This window comes from Phragmites australis, chromosome 3 (genome assembly GCF_958298935.1).
Source record: "Phragmites australis chromosome 3, lpPhrAust1.1, whole genome shotgun sequence".
In the NCBI taxonomy this organism is placed as follows: domain Eukaryota; kingdom Viridiplantae; phylum Streptophyta; class Magnoliopsida; order Poales; family Poaceae; genus Phragmites; species Phragmites australis.
In genome coordinates, this window is record NC_084923.1 from 16,805,556 (window position 1) to 16,829,969 (window position 24,414).

The window sequence follows — 24,414 nt, forward strand, 5'->3', positions numbered from 1 at the left end:
GATCAAGTGAATAGATCCTACATTATTGCATTACCTTCCTTGTTATTGATGTTACAGTATCTTTATAACATGGGTAATGAATAGAATCAATTCTAGTGATCGATAAATGCTTAGCGTATCAATAGAATTCAAGAGATGGATGTCGCCATCATTTGCGAGTAGTAGGACATGTAATACAAACTTTACAATGAAGGTTAAGTCAATGTGGTAAGTGTGTTGGTTACGAGACTTGAGCGGGTGGTAGGGACAGATGAAAAAGGAGCCTAGAACGTTGTAGTCACGCTTGAGTTTATTAAAGACCATACCGATATTTTCCTGCGCCTAACACTTACTGTACTTACCACATATCCGTGTATGGGATGGATGAGTTGAATATCGTATGTGTGTGCATCAACTAATTATGACCATGTGTTGTGTCAAGAAAAATGATGAGATGAGAAGTTTATACTGGGATGGCAAGGACCCTAGGGGTGTCCAATGGGGAAGAACCACGATGAAAACGTAGTATCCTCGGCAGCGTAGGCATGGGCCGGTCTGATGCAGCACATATGAGAAAGGTTGTTACGTGGGCCGAGGGGACGGACTCATGTCGTGTGGATAAAGATGTACCCTCCTGTAGGGTTGTAAAATCAATTCAAATTATCACGCTCTCGGTCATGAGCGTGCTTGGTGTCCTGACATTTCATCGTAGAGTCACATGATGTTCTTGAGGTGATGGTCATGCTCATCGGGGATGAGTGTGAAAAGGGAAAGGTTCATGTGATTCCTTCGGATGATCACTTGTATCAGGTTACTCATTTAGCTATGGGTAGGATTTGTGGAAGAATAGGGTCATGTTAGTTGAGTCACCTAAGTCTTCATACTTAGGTGTGTACACATTAGATGTTGAAAATTGCATTTAAGTAAATGTGTCAACTTATGGCTTAATTTCCTTGCTACTATCAAAATGCATTATCCTTAAAGTTGGGAATATATATACCCATATGTGTAAGTCTTTCAAGTACCTTCGTACTCATGGTGCTATTGTTACATTTTGTTGCAGGTGAGGATGAGCTTGTGTTTGACTACTTGTACCTTGCAGATGTCGACGATGGGCAAGAGTAAAGCAAAGCAACACAATACTAACCCTGGTGATGCTTAAGGGCAAAAGTATCACTGGCTTCTTTTATTATTTTTTTGTACATATTTTTCCACTGCATATTTAGTTGAACATTGTACTAGAACGAACTTGATGTAATATAGTTTCTATTCTTCGTTATGGGTCAAGTTTGTGGATAACTTGACACTTGCTACTTCTACTCTAATAACTCATGTTGAACCATGTTGTAATATAATTTTACACTTGTTGTACCTTATTATGATGAACATATACAAAGGTACATGTGTGATCCTGGTAGGCATGTACCGGGAATATCGAAATTGCATTCATTTTAGTCGAATGGTTGTGCAATGGGCGGTTGTGTATTAGCACATGGCACGTCAGTTGTCAGGTGTATGCTAGCTCTCATCTTTATAGCCAGTCAACCCGTTTGATTAAGCTAAATGTGATTTGGACGGCTCTCACAGAGTCATCCTAGTTCTGTTGGATCATGTTTTCTTGGTGCTCTTGAGGAACATCTTTAGAACAACTAGCTTCCATATTGACGTCAGGTTGTATGTTGAAGTGAGCTTCAAATTTGTCCTCTTGAACTTGTTTTCCTTTGCCAATAGATTTTAGGTATAAATCAACCGAATATTTTGGGATTTGGTATTTCTTTGTATGATGATTCATACAACCACACCTTTGACAAAATTGAGAATTTTGCTTGTGGTTTTGTTTCTTGAATTTGTCTTTAACCTTGTTGAATCCATGGAATTGCTTCTTATTCTCATTTCTCTTCCACTTTCCTTTGAACTTCTTTTGGTGCTTTTTGTGGCCACCAAATTTATTCTTGTTCTGAATGTTGGAATGTACTTCAGGCAGTGGAGCTGCACCCAATAGAGGTTGATAATGGCTTTCCATTAGAAGTTCATCATGCTTTTTTTGTCTGAAGTAGTGTATAGATCAATTCAAAATACGTATTATACATTTTGGGTATGGTATTGCTATTGCAATATCCTTTTTGTTGGAAAGAAAGTAGACAAAGTCTTCTCAATCATATACATGTTCGAGACAGGTTGATCTCATAAGTGCGGCTTGGAATAGATCTTATGAACAGCTGAATTATAGTCTGCTGGAGATTTGAAATCCTAAAAGCGAATGAGAGACCATTCGTAAAGTGCTTCTGACTAAATCATAGCTTTTTACTGATCATAACGCTCTTTAAGGGATACCCCAAAGAGCCTTTGGATCTCCTTCCATGAGATACTCGTTTTTGAGATTCAGATGAAGGTGGTGCCATAAATAATATAAGGCTTCATATTTGGTTGTAGCATGCATCTTGGCGCATCAGGTAGAGGTTCTTCAATTGCTGAAAAAAAATACCTCTAGGTGTCATAGAAATATTGACATCCATTGCCCAAGTGAGATAATTGTTCCCATCTAATGAGAGTTCTTGTAAACCTATGTTGGCTATATGAGCCATATCTTACATGAAACACCATGAATATAATTAATTTACTATGAGAGTAAATTAAGTATCATGAAAGTGTTGTAATAATAAAAAATTAAAATCAATATGAGTATTGAATTAGTAACGGTGTAGACATTCATGATAGGAAAAATATGCTGCTAAAGTATTGGACTCCACTTCTAAGAAAGTACGTGGCATGTGGTCACTACCAAATACAGACTCTATACATGAAAAATACTAGAAAACACGTTGAAGGTAATCACCAAAAGGTGTAGACCTTGCAGTAGTAGGCGATAAAATCGCCGCTATAACATGGACTCCATCCAATTAAAGTGGACAACGCTAAAGTCACAGCCAATGTTATATACTCTACTACCTTGTGTTTTGCCAATAATTTATGAAAAGTTAGTCACCAAAAAATTTGCATAAATAACTACATTGTTTAAGCTATTGCTAAAAAACATAAGAAATTGCAAAATAAATAAATAAAGAAATAGATGCACAAAAGAACATGTATATCAAACTACAATTATATTGATATATGAAGTATTACTGAGATAACACATTTGGAATTGCAAAAAATATACATCACTATGCTATTTCATGGAACTTGAGGGTTCGGAAAGCATTTTTACATGATGTAAATAGAACATAACATAAATTTCACATAGTCTGAGGACTTAAATCATATAAAAAATAGAGGTTCTTTATTTTATAACTATTGGTGCTTAAATTCATAAAAATATGACAACTTTTATGTAAAATTGCACATCATATTATGTAATCAAGCCATTTTGGCATGTTGTAGCCTATGGTGATCTAGTCCCACCCATTGGCGCGCCTGTTGTGTCATCGGCCTGATGGCTCGTTGGAACATCTGCTATGGTCCATGGTGTTGTCAGTCTGGTGGCCCAGCGCAGCCGCCTGGCTAGCGCTGCCCGTAGAGGTAAGTGCGCTTGGTGCGGCCTGTCTTGGCGTCGTGCGACCAGTGTAGGGTGGCCCAACCGGTTGGCCGTATGAAAGCCGACACGTGAGGATCGATTGGGGTTATCACCCGCCCGCACCCTCCCCTAAGCCTCCTCTCATGCGCCCTTTGCCGTAATTGCCCCTTTGTGTCATATCCACCAAAATCGCCGAAACCGCCACCGTGGGCCATGTGTCGCCGCTCCTGTGCGCCATTTGTGCCGCCCCTTTGCGCCGTGTACTACCTCCATCATGCTCCAGTTATCTTCCACACCTAAGCGTCATAGTAGTTGCGCCATAGTCGTTGAAGCCGAGGAAGCTGATGGATCCATGGACTCCGATTCACCCCTCCCCTCACTCTCTGGTGGATCACCCCACCTGGGTCGACATCCACCGGAGTGCCTCCAATAGGCGATGTCGGCCTAGGGCCGACCACCATCGTCGATGACGTGCTTTACATGGAGGGCATTCCATGCTGCCTCAACCTCAGTGCAGCGAATCTCTAGAAGAATGTTGTTGGTGAGGTCGAGGCCGGTGGGGTTCCATGAGCGGTGGAGGCCCAGTCATCGGTTGGTGGTTGTGGTCATCGGTTGGCGACTACGTCTACTGTTCAATGAAGCCAGCGATAGGGAGGTGGAGCCGGTGGATCTATGGAGGGGGCAGGGACGGTGATGATGATCTCCGTTGGTAGAGGATCCGGAGTGGAACCGGCAGGTATGGGCACCGAAGGTGCATCGGCCGGTGCGGCATTCCTATGGTTAGTGTGACATGCTCCATGGCCGGCGTGACGTTCTCCACAGCTAGTGTGAGCTGAGCTGCCGGTCCATGTACAGGACAGTACAAGGATCTGTGGACCTGGCAGCACCATGACGGGTGTGTGGACTCCCTCGCTTCTAAGGAGGCAGACTCCACGATAGTGTGAGACCCACGATCATCAGTGAGGAGCGATGAAGTTGGTGGGGACCGATGATAAGCCGCACGTAGGGCGGCACGGAAGATGTGGGTCAACTCATACTTGTTTCCATCATGTCGAAGATGACGCGCAGAACATGTACGGTGATGACGACGTCGTGGATGGGATCGGTGAGGACGATGACCGCGGATCAGAGATGGAGGCTGGCGATGTAGAAGGAGGATGAAGAGTAGTGTTGTCTCCAAGGTCATCGGGTACGTGTGTGGTGAATCTCCCATTGTGCTTACGGTGTGATGTTGTCGAGGATGCTTCCTTCTTCTCTATCGAGCATGCGTTGATAAAGTGTTTGTGTAAAGTGAAACAGGGAGATCGAGAGAACAAAGAACTACGAGAGATTGATCCATTTCATTGAATGTTTGTACATATATATACAAGTTAGAGGGGCATGTTTGTTCGGAAGGCATCCCTTCCGGACAGTCAACTCCCCGTGAATAGACGTAGGCAACCGTCGGCAATTATCTAATGGTTTGTGTCGGTGTTGATCCTTCTCACAACATAGATAACAAGACCAGGAAAGGAACAAGATGGGGACAGCTCGTCAATGCCACATCAGCATATAGTCTCGCGAGGATCCTATGTCAGCAAGGCAACACTGGTCTGTTCAAGTCATTTATATAACAAGTTAGTTGACAAGATTTTCCACTTTCCAGTTTGATAGGATTACTTGGACCACCACACCAGTTTGACCTATCATGCAATTTCTTCAGGTTTCATGCTTGTGGGGAATGGTCTCACAAGCCATCTTTGTTTGTTGGGTCAAAGACTTCTACATCCGTTATTTACTAACAAAGTTTATAGTTGTCGTAGATATAATGTTACAGGAATCCTTTGACAAACCGGGATTACTCTTTGATGCTTGGCACTGGAGAATCGATTTGCATAAACGAATGTTGGCAAAGCCAATGGCGGGCCTTTGGAGGCGCACCGAAGGCCTTCGCTCGACGTCGCGAGGAAATCGGTCTAAGGGACGCCGAAGGTGTCATCGCAGGCGAAGCCTTCATCATGCCTTCGGAGGCCAGCTGAGGACCTTAGCTTGGCGCAGCGAGGAGGACGGCCGAGGAGCTACCGAAGGTGCCGATGAGCGTGGACCTTTGGGAGTCAAGTTGAAGGGAGGACCGTTGTTAATGATCGAAGACAACTAAGAGCAGGATTGTAAATAAGCCGGTTGTACTTAGGATAGTATCGAGTTACCGTTGAATATACCGAGAATACGACAGTTAGAGAGATAATATGGTAAATTGTAGTAAAGAGTGGTTAAGTACAACCTATAAATAAAACATCATATTAACTGATGAGACATATAACATTAATATCAATGCACAGTTTCCCATTTATAGATTTTCACCTAGCTTTCAGATCATTATAGGGTTTCGAAGTCCTACCACCTTGTTCAATTAGGCAAGTTTCCAACAATGCTAATTGCTACCTTGGCTTGCTGACTCGTCTTACACGATTATAACGCAGCATGGTTGAACGGATCAGATACAATGCCGAGAATTCCCTCCCACCAAGTGAACTAGAGTACTTTTAACTGTTGAATTATGGTATTGCTTTGACCCCGGTGCACTCTTAAGCTCCAATAGCAAGTCCCCAGGTCCCGCCACATAGTGCGCCATCACCGATGTTTAGCATAAGCTAACTCTAGCTTTCTAGACTACACCCGAGCTCATGAAAGAGAATCAATCATAGATGGGGGCAGTTACACCGAGTCATGAACACAACACATTCCAAAATATGAAAACGGAATACAAATTGCTGGAGAATGAGAAATATGGTTGAGAATACGCAGACGTGGAAATAGAACAGCTGTCAATCTCGTTTTGTAACTGAAGAGTTTCTGACATCATAATATACTTTCCATCAACATAATAACGGTAGAACAATCAATATGCAACAACTAAGAACAAAAAAATTGAATTTCACCTGTGTATGCCCTTATTGACAGAAGGACAGGCAAGAGGTATAAAAAAAAAAATTAACAATAAAAAGAATTAACCTGCATCAATGAGGCGGACGGCACCAATTTCAATTACGGTGCTGCAATCCACCACTAATCATCCTGTCTCGTAACCTAGATGGTGAGTGTGATGCTCCCTCTTACCTGAAGCCTAACCACCACATATCATCGTTGTCTACTGCATTATCCTCCAAACTTAAGACTAATTTCTCTAGCTGCAGGAAAAAAATATCCATCGAGCTCACTAATTCAATGAACTGATGGTGCTGGATCTACGCTGTCAAAATTGATGGCTACTGACTGATTCCCAGGTTTTTTCTCGATGGAAGTGCTTCTCCCCTTGGTATATAGTACAGAAGCAGTAGACTAACAATCTACTGTCAAAATGCTCCGGCTCCCAGGTTCAAGTGCATTATGGACTTACATTGCACTCATCCATGAATCGCTCATCTCGGGTAAGAAACCTCTTCCAGTACTTCCTATAGTCCGGTATACCCAATTCAAGCCACGGTTTCATATTACCATTGTAGTGCAATGATGCAGCAGAACTCTGGGCAATTTCTACTTCAATACCATAGTCATATCCAAGCCCAGATAACGTCAACCTCTCATCAAGAGGATATACAAGATGCTGGAAGGAAAGCAAGCTTATAGGCAAAGCTGCAGCTCGTAGTGAGGCCTCATCGTCACTGTTCCCGAACTAAAACAATATAGAAGTAAAAATAATAATAAGTTGATCCGTTCATGCAATTTTTATAGAACAAATATATATATATTCCAAAAGGCAATGCCAAAATTTAAAAATAAATAAATAAAAAGCACTCGAGTATCACAAATAGTTCATGACTTTGTGGTAGTCAGCAAACTTGCTAGCTAGAACTTCTGGAATAAAATAAAAGAGAAGCAGTCCTACTAGTAGCCATGCTTTAGAATTTAAACAAGGGTGGGATGAGAAAGAAACCAACCTTCCTCAGTAGTTGCAGGTAACTCTCTGTAACATTATGTTCTCTCCATTTCTCCAAATCAACCACATTTACCCCAGACATCCATGCACATGACTGTGGATCATACATTGCTCTACCCAGAAGATTCCTCAACTGGCCAAGTCTCAGACCACAAAATTTGACAGCACCATTGACCTTATCTCCCATATCAAGATTCCACAAGAAAGAGAGATCATGTTGAACAACCACATCATCATCCAACACAATTACCTTTTTTAAATCTTTGAATATTTCCGGAATAAAGAAATGTGAGTGACTGAATACTGATAAATACTCCATTCTAGTCTTTTCAGTAGGTCGCTCAAAGCTACTGATGAAAACACGAAATTCCTCGGGCAAATATAACTGCTGGGTGCCAAGCTCAGGGTAACTCTCCAAAATAATTTGTTCATAGTTTATGACATCAACAGTTGATTCCCTGTAGGAGTTTCTTGCAAACCAGTGCTTCATGGCATAGAAATTTTGAGCATCAGTTAGTATATGAAAGACCACATTCTCGGAATCCTGCAAAAGACCAAAAGGAACATCAGCAATGCTGAGCAGAGAAGGTGTGCTCACAGCTCAAAAGTGTAAAACACTGTCTCCATACCTCAGAACTACTTACGGTTGAGTTGATGACAACAGAAGCTGCAAGAACATTTTTAGATAATATAACATAGTGCCTATGGTCTGGAATGTTAAACTTATGCACAAGAGAGTCATCTGAATCCAATGGAGTGGATTTAAAATATTCTACTGTCAACCTCATATTTAGACAATGATGACTTTTGGGCATGGTGTGAACACCAAGGTTGTATAGGTATGCACTCTGCTTCATATGAAAATGAGCTTCATCCTCTGTCATATGAAGAATCTGGAGAAGCTTTCTGTCGACATTGTTACAATCCACAGTGCATGATTTCGCACTTGCAATTGATTGGTCCATCTTCTCTACCTTCTTTTTTATACTGAAAGCACATGTCAAGTATTATTTCATATGTTAAAATCAAAGTATTATTCATATGTCAAAATCAACACAGCAATGTAATTGGTAAATTATTTTTGGGTCAAGATTATTTTCCTTTGTTTAACTGTGTTGATTCAATATTTACATTCACAAAACATAGAAAGCTTAAAAACACATCTTGAAAGAAGACTAGAAGAGCGCTGGAATGCAATTAATCAAAAGTAGGATTTTCAGCCAAATTTTATTTGCAAGAGAGTCTATGCGATGTGTACATGGGCGAGTCATCATAGTTTATAAGGTCAACCATGAAACGCAGAAGACGTGAAAACGACAACCATGCATGATAAATACTCACAAGGATGGTAGATCAGCATCAACAATGGATTCACTGAGAACCCTCTCATGTTCTTGAATATTTTGCTTCAACTCACGAGTCAGTGCCTCCTTTCCTTTAAGTTTGGCAATGCTTGGGTAGTAAGATCGGGCAACAAATAGCTGATCTTTCAGTCTTTTGACGATAGTATCTTTCATAACCTCTTTGTGTTCTATCGACCAGAGACAGTAACTCCCAAATTCAAGTTGACAAGCCTTAGCCTTTTCCACGTCATCAGCATTTTGAAATCTGGGTCGCCTCGTCTTGCTATTGTCATTAACACCCTGGAAGCAATATATGTTTAACCAAAGGTAATGTATCAAACTATCAATACACTTCTCATAAAAAAACAGCCAAATTACAGCCTGGACTAAGGTTAGAGGGAGCAAGTGTACAGATTGATGATAAAGTAAAGTTAAGCTTCCAAAATAAATCACAGTTTGTAATAATTTACTACCTCTGTACTTTTTTACTTGATGTTTTTTACTTTTCACGGTTTTCAAGATGTGACTTTGACTGTTACTTTTTATAACTTTATATTAAGATATAACAATAAAACTATAATACTATGGATATTTCTAACAACAAATTTAATGATACAGTTTCAAATATATAAGTCGTTAAACTTTAGATGGCACGGATTCTAGGATGTCAAGTAAGAAAGAACCCGTATTTGCTTAAAAAGTCAAGTAGCTGAGAGTCATCCATACTTTTGTGGGTTGAACTGGAACTGATACTGGCTTCACTTCTGGATTTGGTTGTTCAATTTTTGGAGTGGGGAGAACTGCATATAGAGCCAATCATCACATCAGTATGCACACGCCGAGTCAAGTAAAGCACGAGTACATCTAAGACGCAAACAGACGTATAGAATGGATGGAACACAAATCAAACATAGCTTTACCTTAACAAAAGACCACCACTTATGGCTAATGACCATCATATCCAAGTAAAGACACAGACATTCGTTCAAAATATAGAATGGCTTATTTAACTTGTTTATGGAACAATGGATAATACTGTTGCGTACATAAGTGTAAATATTGCAATAAGTACAGAGCAGATAGTGAGATATTGAAACTAAGTCGAATTAAAGACCAACTAGATTCCATTATCGATCCTATAAAGTGTCTCGCACAGCCCTAATAACTGTTTTCCTACAAAGTTTTGAATATTTTCTACATATTTTTTTATTTGTATATACTAAAGTTCTTTTTGTGCACATTTTCTGTATTTACTGACTGTTGCATTTGCATAGCTTCAATTAAACTTGATTTGATGATGTTTCTGCTATAATAACCTATACCTTTTGGTTTAGTGCTAACTCTGGAAGGTTCACTATCACTTTTGTGTTGGGAGTCTTTACCGCTCCTGGAAATCTTCTCGAGTGCATCCTGAAAAGAGGGTAGAGAAGAAAGGATTAATTACTTTAATATACATATGGGAATGCTATTGAATGTAGTGATCATTGATAAAAACAAAACCATGTATTTACTAATTCTACAAACATTTTTCCAAGCTAGCATAGTTCATAATCATGAAAAAGAGACTAGGGCAGAGGAGGGATTGAATTATATATCTGTGGGGTGGTTTGTAGCTGTTGGATTTGGTAGCTCAAATTGTTTTTGTATACACTTTCAATTGTCCAACTTGGTCCAAGAGAAGTAGCACAGAAACAGGAGAGAACAAGCACCACTATTGCTGTGTGCTTCATACTCCCTTGAAGATGACCCTCAAAGTTTTGCTGATCCCCCCCCCCCCCCAAGTTTGTCTGAGAGTTATGAACATTTGTTTTGCTAGCACACCTTCTGAACGATATGATGAATTGGATATAAATACAGCCAGAAGGGATCCTACCCTATATTCTTATATAAGTGATTCCCTCTACGTGCAACTAGTTTTGTATGCAGAGCTTCAAGTAATATGAGGGAAGAGAATGTGTGTCCAACCTATATTATCATTTGTTAATTTTGCAACTAATGATAAGTTTATTAATGACGTTTTCCCATAGCCAGTATAAGTGAAAATGCAGAAACAAAGTTAAAAAAAATGATATTTGGCACACTGCAGGAGTTATATATCATATCTGACATTATCATCTGAAAAAATATCTTAGGTTTAAGTTCCAGTCGTGTTAGTGGGCACCTCTAATATGATTAGTGTTGACATTAAAAGGAAGCAAATACGAACAATAGCTAAAACCAGACACTAAAGCCGTGGAACAAATACAGTCTTACGTTGCATGATGATGTCAACATCCACCAAGTTATGTGTGGTTATACAATTTAATCGCTGTCATGGCACAACGAAAGATTACAAAAGGCACTGACCTGTGCCTCTGCATTGACACCAGTACTAACACCAGCACCCTCCCGCTTCACTTCATTTACACCGCCGCCACTTTCCACCCCCAAGCGATCGAATGAAGGCAAGTCAATCTCCTACATCCAACACAAACCAACATGGTAGCACAAGTCAGAATTAAAGGCATCCATCAACATATATTCATTAAAAACATCCGTCAAAACAGATGAAAAATCTATATATTTTCTTGAAGAAATTAAATTAGTTACCTGCTGGGGGCGCTCATCCGTCACATACACTGCATCAGAAAGACGATCGAACCAATCAGAAAACCAACCCCAAAAAAAGTACCCAAATGCAAGAACGGAATCGCCAATACGCCGCGCTAAACGACAACAAACGGAACAACGCTCCCCGGAACAGATCCGCCGGGACCAGCGCCGATCCGATCCGTGCCGCCGCCCGCATTCCCCAAATCCGGGGGTCTTGCGGCGCAGGGAGCGACGAGGCCAAGCGATGGCGTGTCGAACTCACCGGCTGGGAAGTGGTTGAAGAGGAAGGCGATCGGCACGAGCAGCGAGCAGAAGACGAGCGCCAGCACCGCAAGCCGCGGGCCCCTCCGCCGCTTCGCCGGCGGCGCCGTCGCCTTCATCGCCTCCCCTTCCTCCCTCCAGTACCACTAACGCGGCTCTAATCCCCACCGCTTCCTCCTCCCCCTCTACCGATCATACATGTCACCACCTCCACTCCACCGCCACGACGCGGGGGGCGCAGCGCGGGCGAACGAATGCCTCCCGATTCGGGCAATGGCGCGGGCCCCGGGCTTGCGGCTCCGGTGGATTCGATCGGGGGCCGCGGCGTCGGGTGCTCGGATTGGTTAGTGTGCGCGAGAAGAAGGGGAGAGCGTAGGGAAGAGAGAAGGGAAGATTGGAAGGGAAGGTGATGCAGGGGAGTGTGTTGTGCGCATGTGTGCCGTGGGGACGCGCATGAAGCAAAGTCGCGAAATACATAGTAATACGAGTATGGATGAATAGTATTCTGTAGGAGTGCGTTGTCCGTAATACTTTACTGTAGCAAAATATTGTATCAATTTCACTATTTATAGAGGTAGTGTAGCCGTTAATCTGTTACGTCCGTTCGAGATCTATCGTCTAAAAAAATTAATGTCATGGTACTGACAAAGTTAGAGGATATGATTCCGTGCCAGGGGAGGTGGGGGCTAGTGTGAAGGAATAAAATTTCTTTTGTGTTTTTTAATCGTCCTGAGATCATTTATATTTGCTTTTCTGGTTATTTAAGGACACGAGATCTCTACTGATCTAAATTTTTAGAAAGTGGTTTTTTATAAAGTAATTTTGTGTTATTCTTTAGGATAAATTCTATAAATAAAGTGAATCAGAAAAAACTATTTTTTCAGCTACTAGCATTTTTTAGCTCATTTTAAATAATCACTCTTGAAACTGAAAACTGCAAACTATCATTTGATATATTTATCACTGATTCCACTCTAAAAGTTAGCTTAGGAGATATATCAAACAGTCCCTAACTCCAGCACTCGATTCAAAAATTATAAAATCAGCAGTGGTGAGAACCACAGATCTGTTGCGCACGCTCATCTTGATGGAGGATGTGGGCTCCTTCATCTCAGGAGCCCCAAACCTTTCTTGCGCGCTAGTTGCTTCATGCTCGTGTCTTGTTCATTGCCTTGGTATTACCGCATGTGTATTTTGTAATTTTCTATTTGAGAAGTATATTTCCCGTTTGTAGAAATTATATATAAATGCTTTTTAAGTACATGTGCGTCATCAAAGGGAAGAAAACATATTTTTATGCTAAAATTACGAGTATTCATATTTATATATCTACTACTTAAAAAATATGTAGTGGTCGTTCCTCAAAAAGGGCAGACCATCCGCCCGCCCTCCTCCGTTCGTCCAAATATTCAAGGCATGAGCGGTCCGAATGACCGCATCTCCCTTTGCTCCCGCTCCGCTCGTTGTTCCTTTCGACTGTTGTGCACTGATAGGTGGGCCCTACGTAGCGCGTCTCCTGCCCCCGCAAACCGGACTTCACAACCTCCCAAATGCATCGAAATCTGAATCTTGGCATCGGTGCCCCGCCGATGTGGACAGCCGAACTGTGTTGTCGGCGGCGCGCCGCCCCACGCTGCTCGCGGCCAATCGGCTGACACCTCAAGCTCTGGATCCTGCCGCCATGGATGCCACATCGCGCTAAGACGAGGGGGCGCCTTTGTTCTGAGTCGCCATGGATGTTGCTGCCCTCACCTGAGCCGTTGTTGGATCCCGTCGGGCTCCCTCCACAAAGATGCGCCGCCGGGATGCCTCCATGGAGAGATGAGGAGGGCAGCTGGATCTCGATGGTGGCCGATCCTGGAGAAGAGCAGCTCCATGTTGCGATCATCGTAACCAAACTCGTCACAGTCGACCTGCCTCTACTCTTCCTCCTCTTCCCTAGCTCCGCCTCCTACGTTGCCTCGTCGTGGTCACACACGCCGCGGGGTCTGGAGTGAGGAGGATTGTTCTGTCGTGGATGCGTCGGGGTTGGAGCTCGTCGACGATGGCACGGCCCATGGCAATGGGATGGGGAGGGTTAGAGGGGGAGGCGGCAGGAGGTGGAGGTACACGCAGAGAGTGGCCGAAGGATCCATTCTTCTGGATGTTGGGTGGCCGAAGGATCCATTCCTCTTCCCTGCATCGCACAACCCCTGCCATCTCCGACGATGCCAACTGACAAGTCGTCGCAGCCCATTCACAGCGCAAAGGTGCCCATGGACTCCCTCACTGCCATCCTCAACAGGGTGCTCCTGGGCTCTGTCGTCACGGCTAACAACCCCGCGGCCCTGCTCCTGCACAACGCCGACGTCGCCCAAGCCGTGACTGGACACCTCGAGGTAGCGGATCAGGCGCCGGGAACGATTGCCTCTGTTGTTGGCTCTACAACGTGTTCTGGTCCAGCATCCCCGAGCTCCAGCTCAAGGTGTTGCGCTGCGTGCCAACGCTAGCTGTCATGTACATGTGTCGCGTCCCACACTCTCGCTTGCAAGCTACCCTCCTCCACTAGCTCTACCAATGTTTTCGTCTCCACCACCTTGCTCAACATGTACTGCAAATTCTGATGCTCACATGGAGTTTGATGAAATGTTGCATCAAAATGTAGTGTCATGGACCGCTATGGTGTCCGGTTATGCTACGGGGAAGTGCTCCAAGGAGGCGTTTGAGCTCTTTCAGCTGATGCTTCAGGAGTGTCCGTTGGAGAAAAATGAGTTTGTCACCATTGTAGTTCTTAGCACAGTTAGTGTGCCATCGGGTTTCTTATGAGGCTTTAGATGCATGGGCTGGTTGTGAAGGATGGGTTGGTGGGATTTGTGTCTGTGGAGAATTCGATTGTCACTATGTGTGCAAACGCTGAGTATATGGATGAAGCTCTACAGGTGTTTGAGTCATCAAAGGAGAGGGACTCCATCATGTGGTCAGCGATGATCACTTTGTACCCTTAGAATGGGGAAGCGGATAGCGCAACTCGGATATTCTTATACATGTATGCTGCAAGATTCTCACCAATGGAATTCACCTTTGTTGGGGTACTGAACGCATGCAGTGACATGGGATCGTTAGCGGTTAGGAAGAAGGCACATGGTTTGATGGTGAAGCTTGGGTTTGAGATGTAGGTGTATGTCAAGAGTGCACTGATTGACATGTATGCCAAGTGCGGTTGTATTGGTGATGCCAAAGATGGGTTTCATCAGTTGTACGATGTTGACGATGTTGTCCTTTGGACAGCAATGATCGCTTGGCATGTGCAGAATGGGGAGCATGAGGAAACCTTGTTGTTGTATGCCAGATTGGATAAAGAGGGCATCATGCCCAGTAATTTGACTATAATTAGCGTTCTTAGAGCATGTGCGTGCCTTGCAGCATTGGAGACAGGGAAGCAATTGCATACCCAAATCTTGAAGTGTGGGTTTGGCTTGGGTGTTTCTATTGGAAGTGCTCAGTCAGTCAGTCTACAATGTATTCAAAGTGTGGGAACCTTGAAGATGGCATGGCAGTCTTCAGAAGTATGCCTGATAGGGATATTATTGCATGGAACTCGATTATTTCTGGATTTTCACAAAATGGGTGTGGCAATGGTGCACTTGACCTGTTCGAAGAGATAAAGCTAGAGGGCACTGCACCTGATCATATAACATGCAGCTGTTGTTTTGGTTTAAACTCCTTAACTATATACATGTTACCTGTAATTGGAAATAGAAATCCTTTCATTTCTATATCTGATGGTTGCTTAACCAAGGTGTCAAGTGATGTGCTAACACTAGTGCCTTTTTTAAGGACAAGCGCCACAACATGATGATAACTTATAACTATAAGTTTTGATTAGCAGTACTTTTCAACCGAAATCTTTTTACTTGGAGTTGGTGGCTGGTTTTAGATGTGTCAACAATGTTATCATGTGTAAATTTTTAACTTCTATTGCAACGCGTGGACATTCAACTAGTATATATATAACCCACATACAAAAACATATCATATACTAAGATCCATCAAAAGTTCCAGTTCAACGCACAAAAGTATGTTGTGATATGATTTCTGTTTTAAAATATCATATATTAAGATTTCCGTTTGAGTCTACACAAAATTAGCAACGCTCAACTACACAATATTTGGTTGGATGGACAAAAATGTGATATGATCGATTTTGTATTTTCCCTTTTCATGTTAGGCATATGCCCGACATTTTAAAGCCTGGTCAGTTTAACCATCAACTAATTGACCCGTTAGTTAGAACCTGGAGTATAGTCTTTTCTTAGCTCAAAACAACATGAGTTCATTAGGTCTTTCGCTGATTTAGCTCAATCGATTCCGAACTTAAGACGTACACACTTCACAAGACCAAACCCATAGATGGTGCACATGCAGAAGATCAGGTCGCCTACGCACCGTCGGTGTAGTCATTTCAATTGAGATATCGCTCTACTCATAAATACTTGACGCTGAATAATATCTAATCAATTTTTTAAAACTTTAATTATTAATAACTTTTAAAATATTTAGATTGAAAATATATAAATCATATGTGTAAATTTTTCTTAAAAAATATTTTCGTAATCTCAACTTACATCGTTGATGATATCATAAGTGTCTGTTTGGAGCTTTTTCATGAGATAGCTCCTCAAGTAAGGGTGAAGATACAATCTGACGTGAATTTCTTAGTATCCACACACCCCACAAAGTCTGCATCTGAATAACTAACAACTTCGAGGTTATCGGATTTTCTAAATTTGAGCATGTAGTTATTGGTGTCTTACAAATAGTGAAGGACTTTCTTAACAACTTTCCAGTAGTCCGATCCTGGATTTGACTAATATGTGCCAAGCATCCCGGTCACAAAATCCAAGTCAGTGCACGTACATACTTGAGCATACATAATACTTCCAACATATGAAGCATAAGGAACCGACTTCATCTGATCAGCTTCATACTGGTTCCTCGGGCATTGAAATGTCTCAAACTTATCATCCTTAACAATAGGAGTAGACGTGGCAGAGTACTTATGCATATTATATTTCTTCAGCCATCTGTCAATATATGTCTTTTGATACAAATCTAATACTCATGTAGACTGATCTCGATGAATTTCAATGCTAAGAACATAAGAGGCTTCGCCGAGATCCTTCATATCGAAATTAGAGGAAAGAAATCTCTTGGTCTCAAACAGCATATCCTTATCGCTACTAGCGAATAAGATATCATCCACATAAAAAAACTAAGATGGTGAATTTTCCCGCTTTAAACTTTATATAAATGCAGTTATCAACTTCATTCTCTTTAAAGCCAAAATTTCTAATGACTTTATCAAACTTGAGATACCACTGCCTAGACACTTGCTTTAGACCATAAATTGATTTCGTAAGGTGACATCCCAAATGTTCCTTACCTTCCAAGATAAAACTTTTCGGTTGAGCCATGTAAACATTTTTTTCCAAGTCACTACTAAGGAATACCATCTTTACGTCCATTTGATGTAGCTCTAAATCATAATGCGCTACAAGTCAAATAATTATTCTTAAAAAAATATTTACTTGATACAGGAGATAAAGTTTTGTTATAGTCGATCCCTTCTCTTTGCGAGAAGTCCTTAGCTATGAGCCTCGCTTTGAACCTTTCAATGTTCCCCTTAGAGTCACGCTTGATTTTGTAGATCCATTTACAGTCTACTGTTTTGGCTTCGTCAGGAATTTCTACTAGGTCATACACATCATTATTGCTCATAGACTTTAATTCGTCATTCATGGCATTAAGCCACTCAAGTTAATGCTCACTCATCATGGCCTATTTATACGAGTTGGAATCTTCTGTCTACCCTATATCATTAACATCTTCATTCATATAGACAACGTGATCATTTGAGATGGCAGATCTCCTATCACGCTATGATCTCCTAATCGGTCCATTAGGCAACGCAGGACCAGAACTAGGTACTACAGGAGATTATTGAGGCTCATCGTTAGGTGTATTGTTAGGAATTTTAGGGACCTCAAAAAGGGTTTCACTGACATTAGTTCTATTGAAGGTGCAACCACCTGGAGCACAGGGATATAGGACTCTTGGATTAGCAGTGTAGGAACGCAAACCCCCTTCTCCTCGAGATCAACTTCACTAGGCTCCAGATCCCCATTCTCAAGAAAAACAGTAAAAACTAATGGTCTAAAGTGAAAATTAATTGTCTTAGGATCTAACTCCTCAATATGTGGATTAAAAAATTTAGCTATAGCTGCACAGCACCACACTTGTAAATACTTCAAAGAGGGTTTTCTCACAGTCCATAATTTGTAAGGTGTTTTTGAAACCGATTTACTGGGAACCTGATTAAGAATGTGCATGGTTGTCTTAAGTGCCTCCATCCATAATCCAATTGGTAAACTAGAATAGCTGAGCATACTTCACACCTTGTCCATAAGCGTGTGGTTGCGTCTCTCGGCTACCCCATTCTTCTAAGGTTCGCCAGGTGTAGAATATTGTGCTACTATGCCATTTTCCTGAAGTAATCTGGCAAAGGGACCAGGGATTTGCCCGTAAGAGGCATGTCTCCCTTAATACTCTTCCCCGCGATCCGATCTCACTACTTTAATATTTAGGTTGGGCTGATTTTCTACCTCAGCCTTAAATATCTTAAATTTGTCGAGAGACTCAAATCGATCCTTAATGGGGTAGATATAGCCGTAACGGGAGCAATCATTAGTGAATATAATGAATGAATCAAAATCATCCACCAATATCACAGGAAAAGGACCGCAGATGTCCGTATGAACTAATTCTAATAATCCTGTGCTCAGAGTGATCCCTTTCTTTATTTGCTTAACGTATTTTCCTTTAATGCAATCTATGTAGTGATCAAAGTCAAAGAAGTCTAATGGTTGGAAAATCTCTTCCTTAATAAGACACTCCATTCTCCTCCTCTAAATATGGCATAAACAATAATGCCACATTTTCAAAGAAGTCTCATTCGTTGTACTTAAATTTGTCTTATTGGAGGCCAAGACTAATAACATCTGAATTAAACTTAAGAATGCACTTATTGTCTCCAAAATTACAATGAAAATCATCATCATCTAACATCGAAACTAAAATAAGATTCCTCCTCATGGTAGGAATATAAACTACATTATTTAGTCTAAGAGTGAAGCCACTATCAAGAACTAATGGAATGGATCTAACAGTTTCAACACCAGCTTCCTTCCCGTTGGCCACTCTAAGACTTCGCTCCTCGTTTTCTAATGTTCTCGTGATAAGAAATCCTTGTAAGGAGTTGGTAATATGTACAGTGACACCTGAGTCAATCCACCAAGAATTAAGGAAAAATCAGCATAAAGAGATTCATCAATGAATGTTATTAAATCATTACCCTTTTTTGCGAGCCACTTCAAGAAACCAACATAATCCTTTTGATAGTGGTCCTTTTTGTGACAGAAGTGGCATCCATCATCCTTAGGTTCTTAAGAGGTAGGAGCAGAAGGAGCATGTGCCTTGGGCGCCCTCTGAACTGTCTTATCATGCTTAGCGACGAAATACAGTTTCTTCTTAGAGTTAAAATTTCCTTAGAATTTTATTTTGTTTCTAGGGCTGCTAACTTGATTAATAAAATCTTTCTTTTCAGCCCTCAGTCTCACTTCCTCTTAGTCACACATCGCAATCAAGTCGCTCATGGTTCATTTCTCCTTTTGAGTATTGTAGTTAATCTTAAAGAGAGAAAATTCAGGAGGGAGGGATGTCATAATAAAATGGACAAGAAAATCGTCAGAGATTTTCATTTACATACTCTTGAGTTTGACAGTTATATCTGTCATCATCATGATGTGTTCTCTTATGTTGCCAGATCCATAATTGAATTTAGTATTGAGGAGCTTCTGAATCAATATACTGGTATAAACCTTAGAAGTGCCTTTAAATTACTCTTCCACGGATGCCAAGTACGTCTTAGCCTTTTCTAAGGTTGGGATTGCTCCCATTATAGCTTCTCACATCGAATTCCTCATTATCATAAGAGACATGCGGTTGAACCACTTCCACTTCTCCGAAAGAACATCACAAATTTTCTTTAGTTCATCATAATTTTCCACGTCAATGGCGGGAGCAACGGGAGCATCAAACCTAAGTGTATAGTCAAGGTCCAAAACAGTCACTTTAGCTTTCTAAGCGGGAAAGTTATTCCCCGTAAGTTGCTCTATGTCCGACAACTCTCTGTTGTCCATCGCGATTGACGGCTTGCCGTGCTCCTCACCGAAACAAAACTGCGCCAGCCGCAAAAACCTAACTCTAAGCTTCACTCCTCTCCGTCTCCTGCGAGAAATCCGCACGGTCGGGATAAGAAAGGCGGCCACGGGTCCAAGAGCACCAACGGCGCTCGTCGCCAGCGAAAAAGAGAGAGAGCAGCGAGAGAGAACAAGAAGAGGGTGACGTTACAAGCCTATCCGCCAGAGCGCGCATGCAACCGAGGTCGCGCGCGCCTCTGTCGGTTAGAATTGTGGTGTTGCCTGTGTTGATGGCGCGCGCGGCGAGAAGAAGTGCTTGGCACCGGAGCCCTGGCGCACACACACAAGATGGAGACACGAGCTTTCGAGGAATATCCGCACGCACCTGAGGAGGAGAAGGTGAATTCGGCATAGGAGGAGGCGAATCTGACGACGACATAAGCACACAAACACGTAAGATTCATTCTCCTTCTTGTCTAGGACTTTGATATGGGATTTAGAGTTTGGATTGGGAATTTTGGGTTCGGATTGGGGAATTATGGATTTTCTTTAGAATTTGCAATAGGGTCTTTCAAGTTCCCCAATTTCCCTCCTTCTTAATATTACCCAAGCTCAATTCGATACTAAACATGTTGTTTTGCCCCTAAAACGATCCAAAAACACACAAGCATACACATACATGCATAAAAATCATACTCCACAACGATCACTAACCTTGACCGGGCAACAAATTTCTGCCACTCTGAGCGTTGCAAGGCCTGATTGTGCTGCTGCTTTTCCGGGCTAACTGGAGTGCCCGGAAGACAGGCGAGGCCAGGTGGAACGATTGGGTGAAGTCAGAGAAGGTGATGATGGACCTTCACCTCCCCTGCTCATAATTTTTCCGGATGAAGAACGGCAGCATCTCCAGGCTAGATTCACTAAACACTCAGCAGCACCATAAATGCCTCAGCTAGACTAGATCTATAATTCTATATCCTGGCCGACAATTCTCTGACCCTTTATTTCAAGCAACATGAGAAATGATGTGAGGTGAAACTATAGCAAAATTTCTATATATATATTCCGCCTTTTAAAAAAGAGAATTTCTATATATTCTGCCATAGTCCAAACACTTGTGCTGCCAGGAAAAGAACCCATTCTGCCATAGTCCAAACACTTTTTTCCTTGCTATTGATGCAGGCACGAAGAAAGCCAAGGTCATTGGTGCTTTTTGGAAAGCGTCAGAAATAATGCTACACCCATTTTTCACAAGTAATCACATGTTTAAGAATTAATAGGGCGGCACAGGGTAATACAGGACAACAAATTGTCAACAATGCTGATAATGACACACATCGTATGGTGCTATTTGTGGGGAGACTGGGTATTTGTTTGCTAATATAATAAAGGTGCAAGCATGTGAGCTCATTTTGTTTGTGGACCTAAGCTAGAGAGATCATCCAAAGAAAGTTAAGAATGGGACGACGATTGGAGCAGGCTTTCTCTGTTCGTTTGGTGTCGCTTTCTCTGTTAGCCTGTACCGGTTCCTGCGGCTGATTGTGTAGGTCAGATATTATTATGGATTGTTTAGATGCAAATTATTTTTGAAGTTTTGGAAAAATACTATGATTTTATAAAATACTTTAGTTTTAGAAAGCTTGGAGATATTTGGATGTAATAAATCTTCTTTTTTAAAACCATAGTATTGTATAGCTCTAGTTTCTAAAACTGTTATTTCTCCCTATCATTGTTTTTCGAAACTACAACATACAAACGGGTTTCGCCACTTCAGCTCCTGTGCAAGTGTTTTTCTTTTTTTGGGGGAAATTGAATTTGATAATTGTTGAGGGCCGTACTATAGGTATCTAGGTGCGCGTCGATTCCGAAAGCTGTCATTTTGCCTGCAGCCCTGCACAAATCCGTGGCCCCCTGTGCCACGGCTCCCTCCTCCCCGGCCGCTCGGTGGCCGTTGGCTCCCAGTTGCCGTGCTCCCCGCTGCGTGATGACGATGAGGACACGGTTCTCCATGGAAAAGGGCACGAAACTGCTCAGTGCTGCCCCACGGATCCACGTCTTTCCTCGGTGCCCCGAGAGGATTCTAAATGCTTATAATTTTATAAGAAATCGTGTTTGATTATTTATATTTATTATTTTAATATTATTTTATGTATATAAATCTATGTTGTAACATAAGTTAGATTGAACTTTCCTTTGAAGCTTACAGTAATAGGTATATATTTCTATATCCATTCATGCAGACAGATCTAATAATTAATATCATAAAATTTTATAATCATTTTAATGTAAATAATTAATCATAATATCAAACTTTTACATCTACTTATATAACTTCAGATTCGATTAATAAAATAAAAACTCAGCTCAACGGCATAAAAACTACAATTAATCACACCCCGATGAAGAAAACAGACAGACCAACAGCATCACGCAACCGTAGGAGGCGTCGTACCGAGACGCGGAGGCCGCGTCACGTCAAAAGTTGCATTAGACCACGCATGTGCGCGCGTCCTTCTGCTCACCGTAATCACGATCGTTTCCGTCCTGGTTTAATGAGATCACAGAATTGTTTTCTAGTACTCTCTACCGACAAGTTCTCTCTACCGATCCGAATTTCTGGTTGGATGTCTGGAGGCTCTCAGTTGCCCTTCGCTTTGTTCTCGACGTTAAAATTAGACTGGTCGGGTCTCCATTCTCCAAGGCAACGCCTCTCTGTTGCCACATTGATCATTTTCTTTTGAGCAAATTTGCTCAGGATTGTTGCAAAAGTGATGGAATTGCAAAATACCGTTGCCGTCACATGACCTGCCATTATATTTGCTGCCTGTTCGGCTGTGGCTGGAGCTGGATTCATCAAAACAATTGCAGCAGTTCTTATACATGGCAAAGTATCTCTGTTCTCATGGTTCAGGCCTACAAGAATCATTTCATTGCCGAAGTTCGTTTTTCTCGTTTCAAAATGCGATCAGGGTCTTCTTTTAGCAATGTTTATTTTTATTGTGAATTGTTACCACCTGTATTCTAGGAAAAACTATTTTCACTATATTATGTATTGTGAGGTTTTATAAGTATAACGTGAATTGTGATAATCTATTTTTAAATTCTGACTGTTTATTTTTTTACTTTTATTTTTAAAACTAGGATTTATAATCAAAATAAAAAACAAATAGGGTATTCGCCAGTTTTGGAAGGCGAAGCATGCAAAGTGCAAGACCTTACGACCAGAACAAGGAACGACTACGGATCTGAACCTTTTCATCAACAGCAAGAGGGGGCAACGAATGAGGAAAAGGTCGACCAAATGAAAATGCCGATGGATATTGTATACATTGCCCCCCGCCGGGGGGGGGGGGGGGGTGTGCACTCATCTCATTGTGTACAGTAACGTGCATGTGCTGATGATGTGCGTCTTCTCCACTCGATGTACCTTGTGAACCAGATTCATAAATACGTTTGGTATTCGAAAACTGGCAGCGGATACCGAAAAATCGTGGTTATAGTAAAAATTAGATAAAATTTGATGAGAATTTGTAAATTTTGCGTACAAATAAGGTCTAACTGTTAAATTATGTCTAACCCTAATTTTAAACTCATATCTATATTCTAACCTACGTCTAGTAGCTATCTTATTGTGTTTGTAAAAAAATCCTAAATCTAACCTATATCAAAACCTAGTGGCTATCATACCGAGTTTGTAAAAACACAGAGAAAAAATATACCATTTTCCTCCGATGGGGCTTTGCCGTAAAATTTCTCCTCTCCTCCCTCTCTCTCGACTGCTTTGCAAGAACATGGCCCGCTAACGTCGACAGGACTAGCGCGGCTAATTTATATACTCAAAAGGTCTCGCTCACTATTCAAGCGATACTTTTTGGTGGGTACATCTGGCGTCACACTAAGGAAGATCTCGTCCGTTTAACGGACGAAACCTCAGGGACAAGCATTTAATATGCCCCGAAGGGGCGATGATAGCTTATTCTACACATGGGTGTAGAATAACTATTCTAAAACCTAGCTCAGCCCAGCCCACGTAGCCACGCTAGGTGCATGCCCAATCCTGTGCCAGCCACGCCCACTCTATTCGCGCCCACCCAATCCCGTGTCAGCCACGCCCACCCTATTCGTGCATGCCCCCACACCACGTTGTTGCGCCCAGCTCATGCAGGCCCTGCGTGCACGTGCCCGCGCCCTGTGCCATGTGGCGCATCCTCACGTGTTGCTCGTCCTGTGTCGCGGTGCTTAATAGTTTTCCAGCTATTTTTTAGTAGTTCCTGCTCAGTAGTGTTCAATAGCTTTTCAGTAGTAGTTGTCGTTCAGTAAATCTTCAGTAATTTCTATAATTTAGATGCTTCAGTATGTCAGTAGTTTTGTTTAGTTTCCCACTGAGTAGTGTTCAATAGTTTTTCAGTACTAATTATCGTTTAGTAAATCTTCAGTCTATGATTTAGATGCTTCAGTATGTCAGTAGTTTTATTTAGTCGTACCTGTTAAGTAGTGTTCAATAGTTTTTCGGTATGACAGTAGTTTCAAGTCAATGAAAAACTGTTTAGTAGTGTCAGTAGTCGTCGCTAT

The 24,414-nt window shown here is 41.7% G+C and overlaps 1 protein-coding gene and 1 pseudogene across 2 annotated transcripts; one reads left to right on the forward strand and one right to left on the reverse strand.

Moving 5' to 3' along the window:
- Positions 1–6,377: 6,377 nt before the first annotated feature.
- Positions 6,378–12,060, reverse strand: LOC133912435 (probable galacturonosyltransferase 7). Of its 2 annotated transcripts, none has more exons than XM_062355155.1 (9): positions 11,607–12,060; positions 11,342–11,370; positions 11,099–11,209; positions 10,075–10,162; positions 9,479–9,552; positions 8,751–9,052; positions 8,054–8,396; positions 7,411–7,953; positions 6,378–7,145 (listed from the first exon to the last, which is right to left on the reverse strand). In XM_062355155.1, exons 1-9 carry the CDS (start codon positions 11,722–11,724, stop codon positions 6,858–6,860), a joined length of 1,896 nt encoding a protein of 631 aa, XP_062211139.1. In that variant the 5' UTR covers positions 11,725–12,060; the 3' UTR covers positions 6,378–6,857. The 2 variants fall into 2 exon arrangements, with proteins under 2 accessions (XP_062211139.1, XP_062211138.1); XM_062355154.1 differs by having other exon boundaries at positions 8,039–8,396.
- Positions 12,061–13,812: 1,752 nt separating this feature from the next.
- LOC133910539 (pentatricopeptide repeat-containing protein At2g33680-like) lies at positions 13,813–15,440 on the forward strand (annotated as a pseudogene).
- Positions 15,441–24,414: the final 8,974 nt, after the last annotated feature.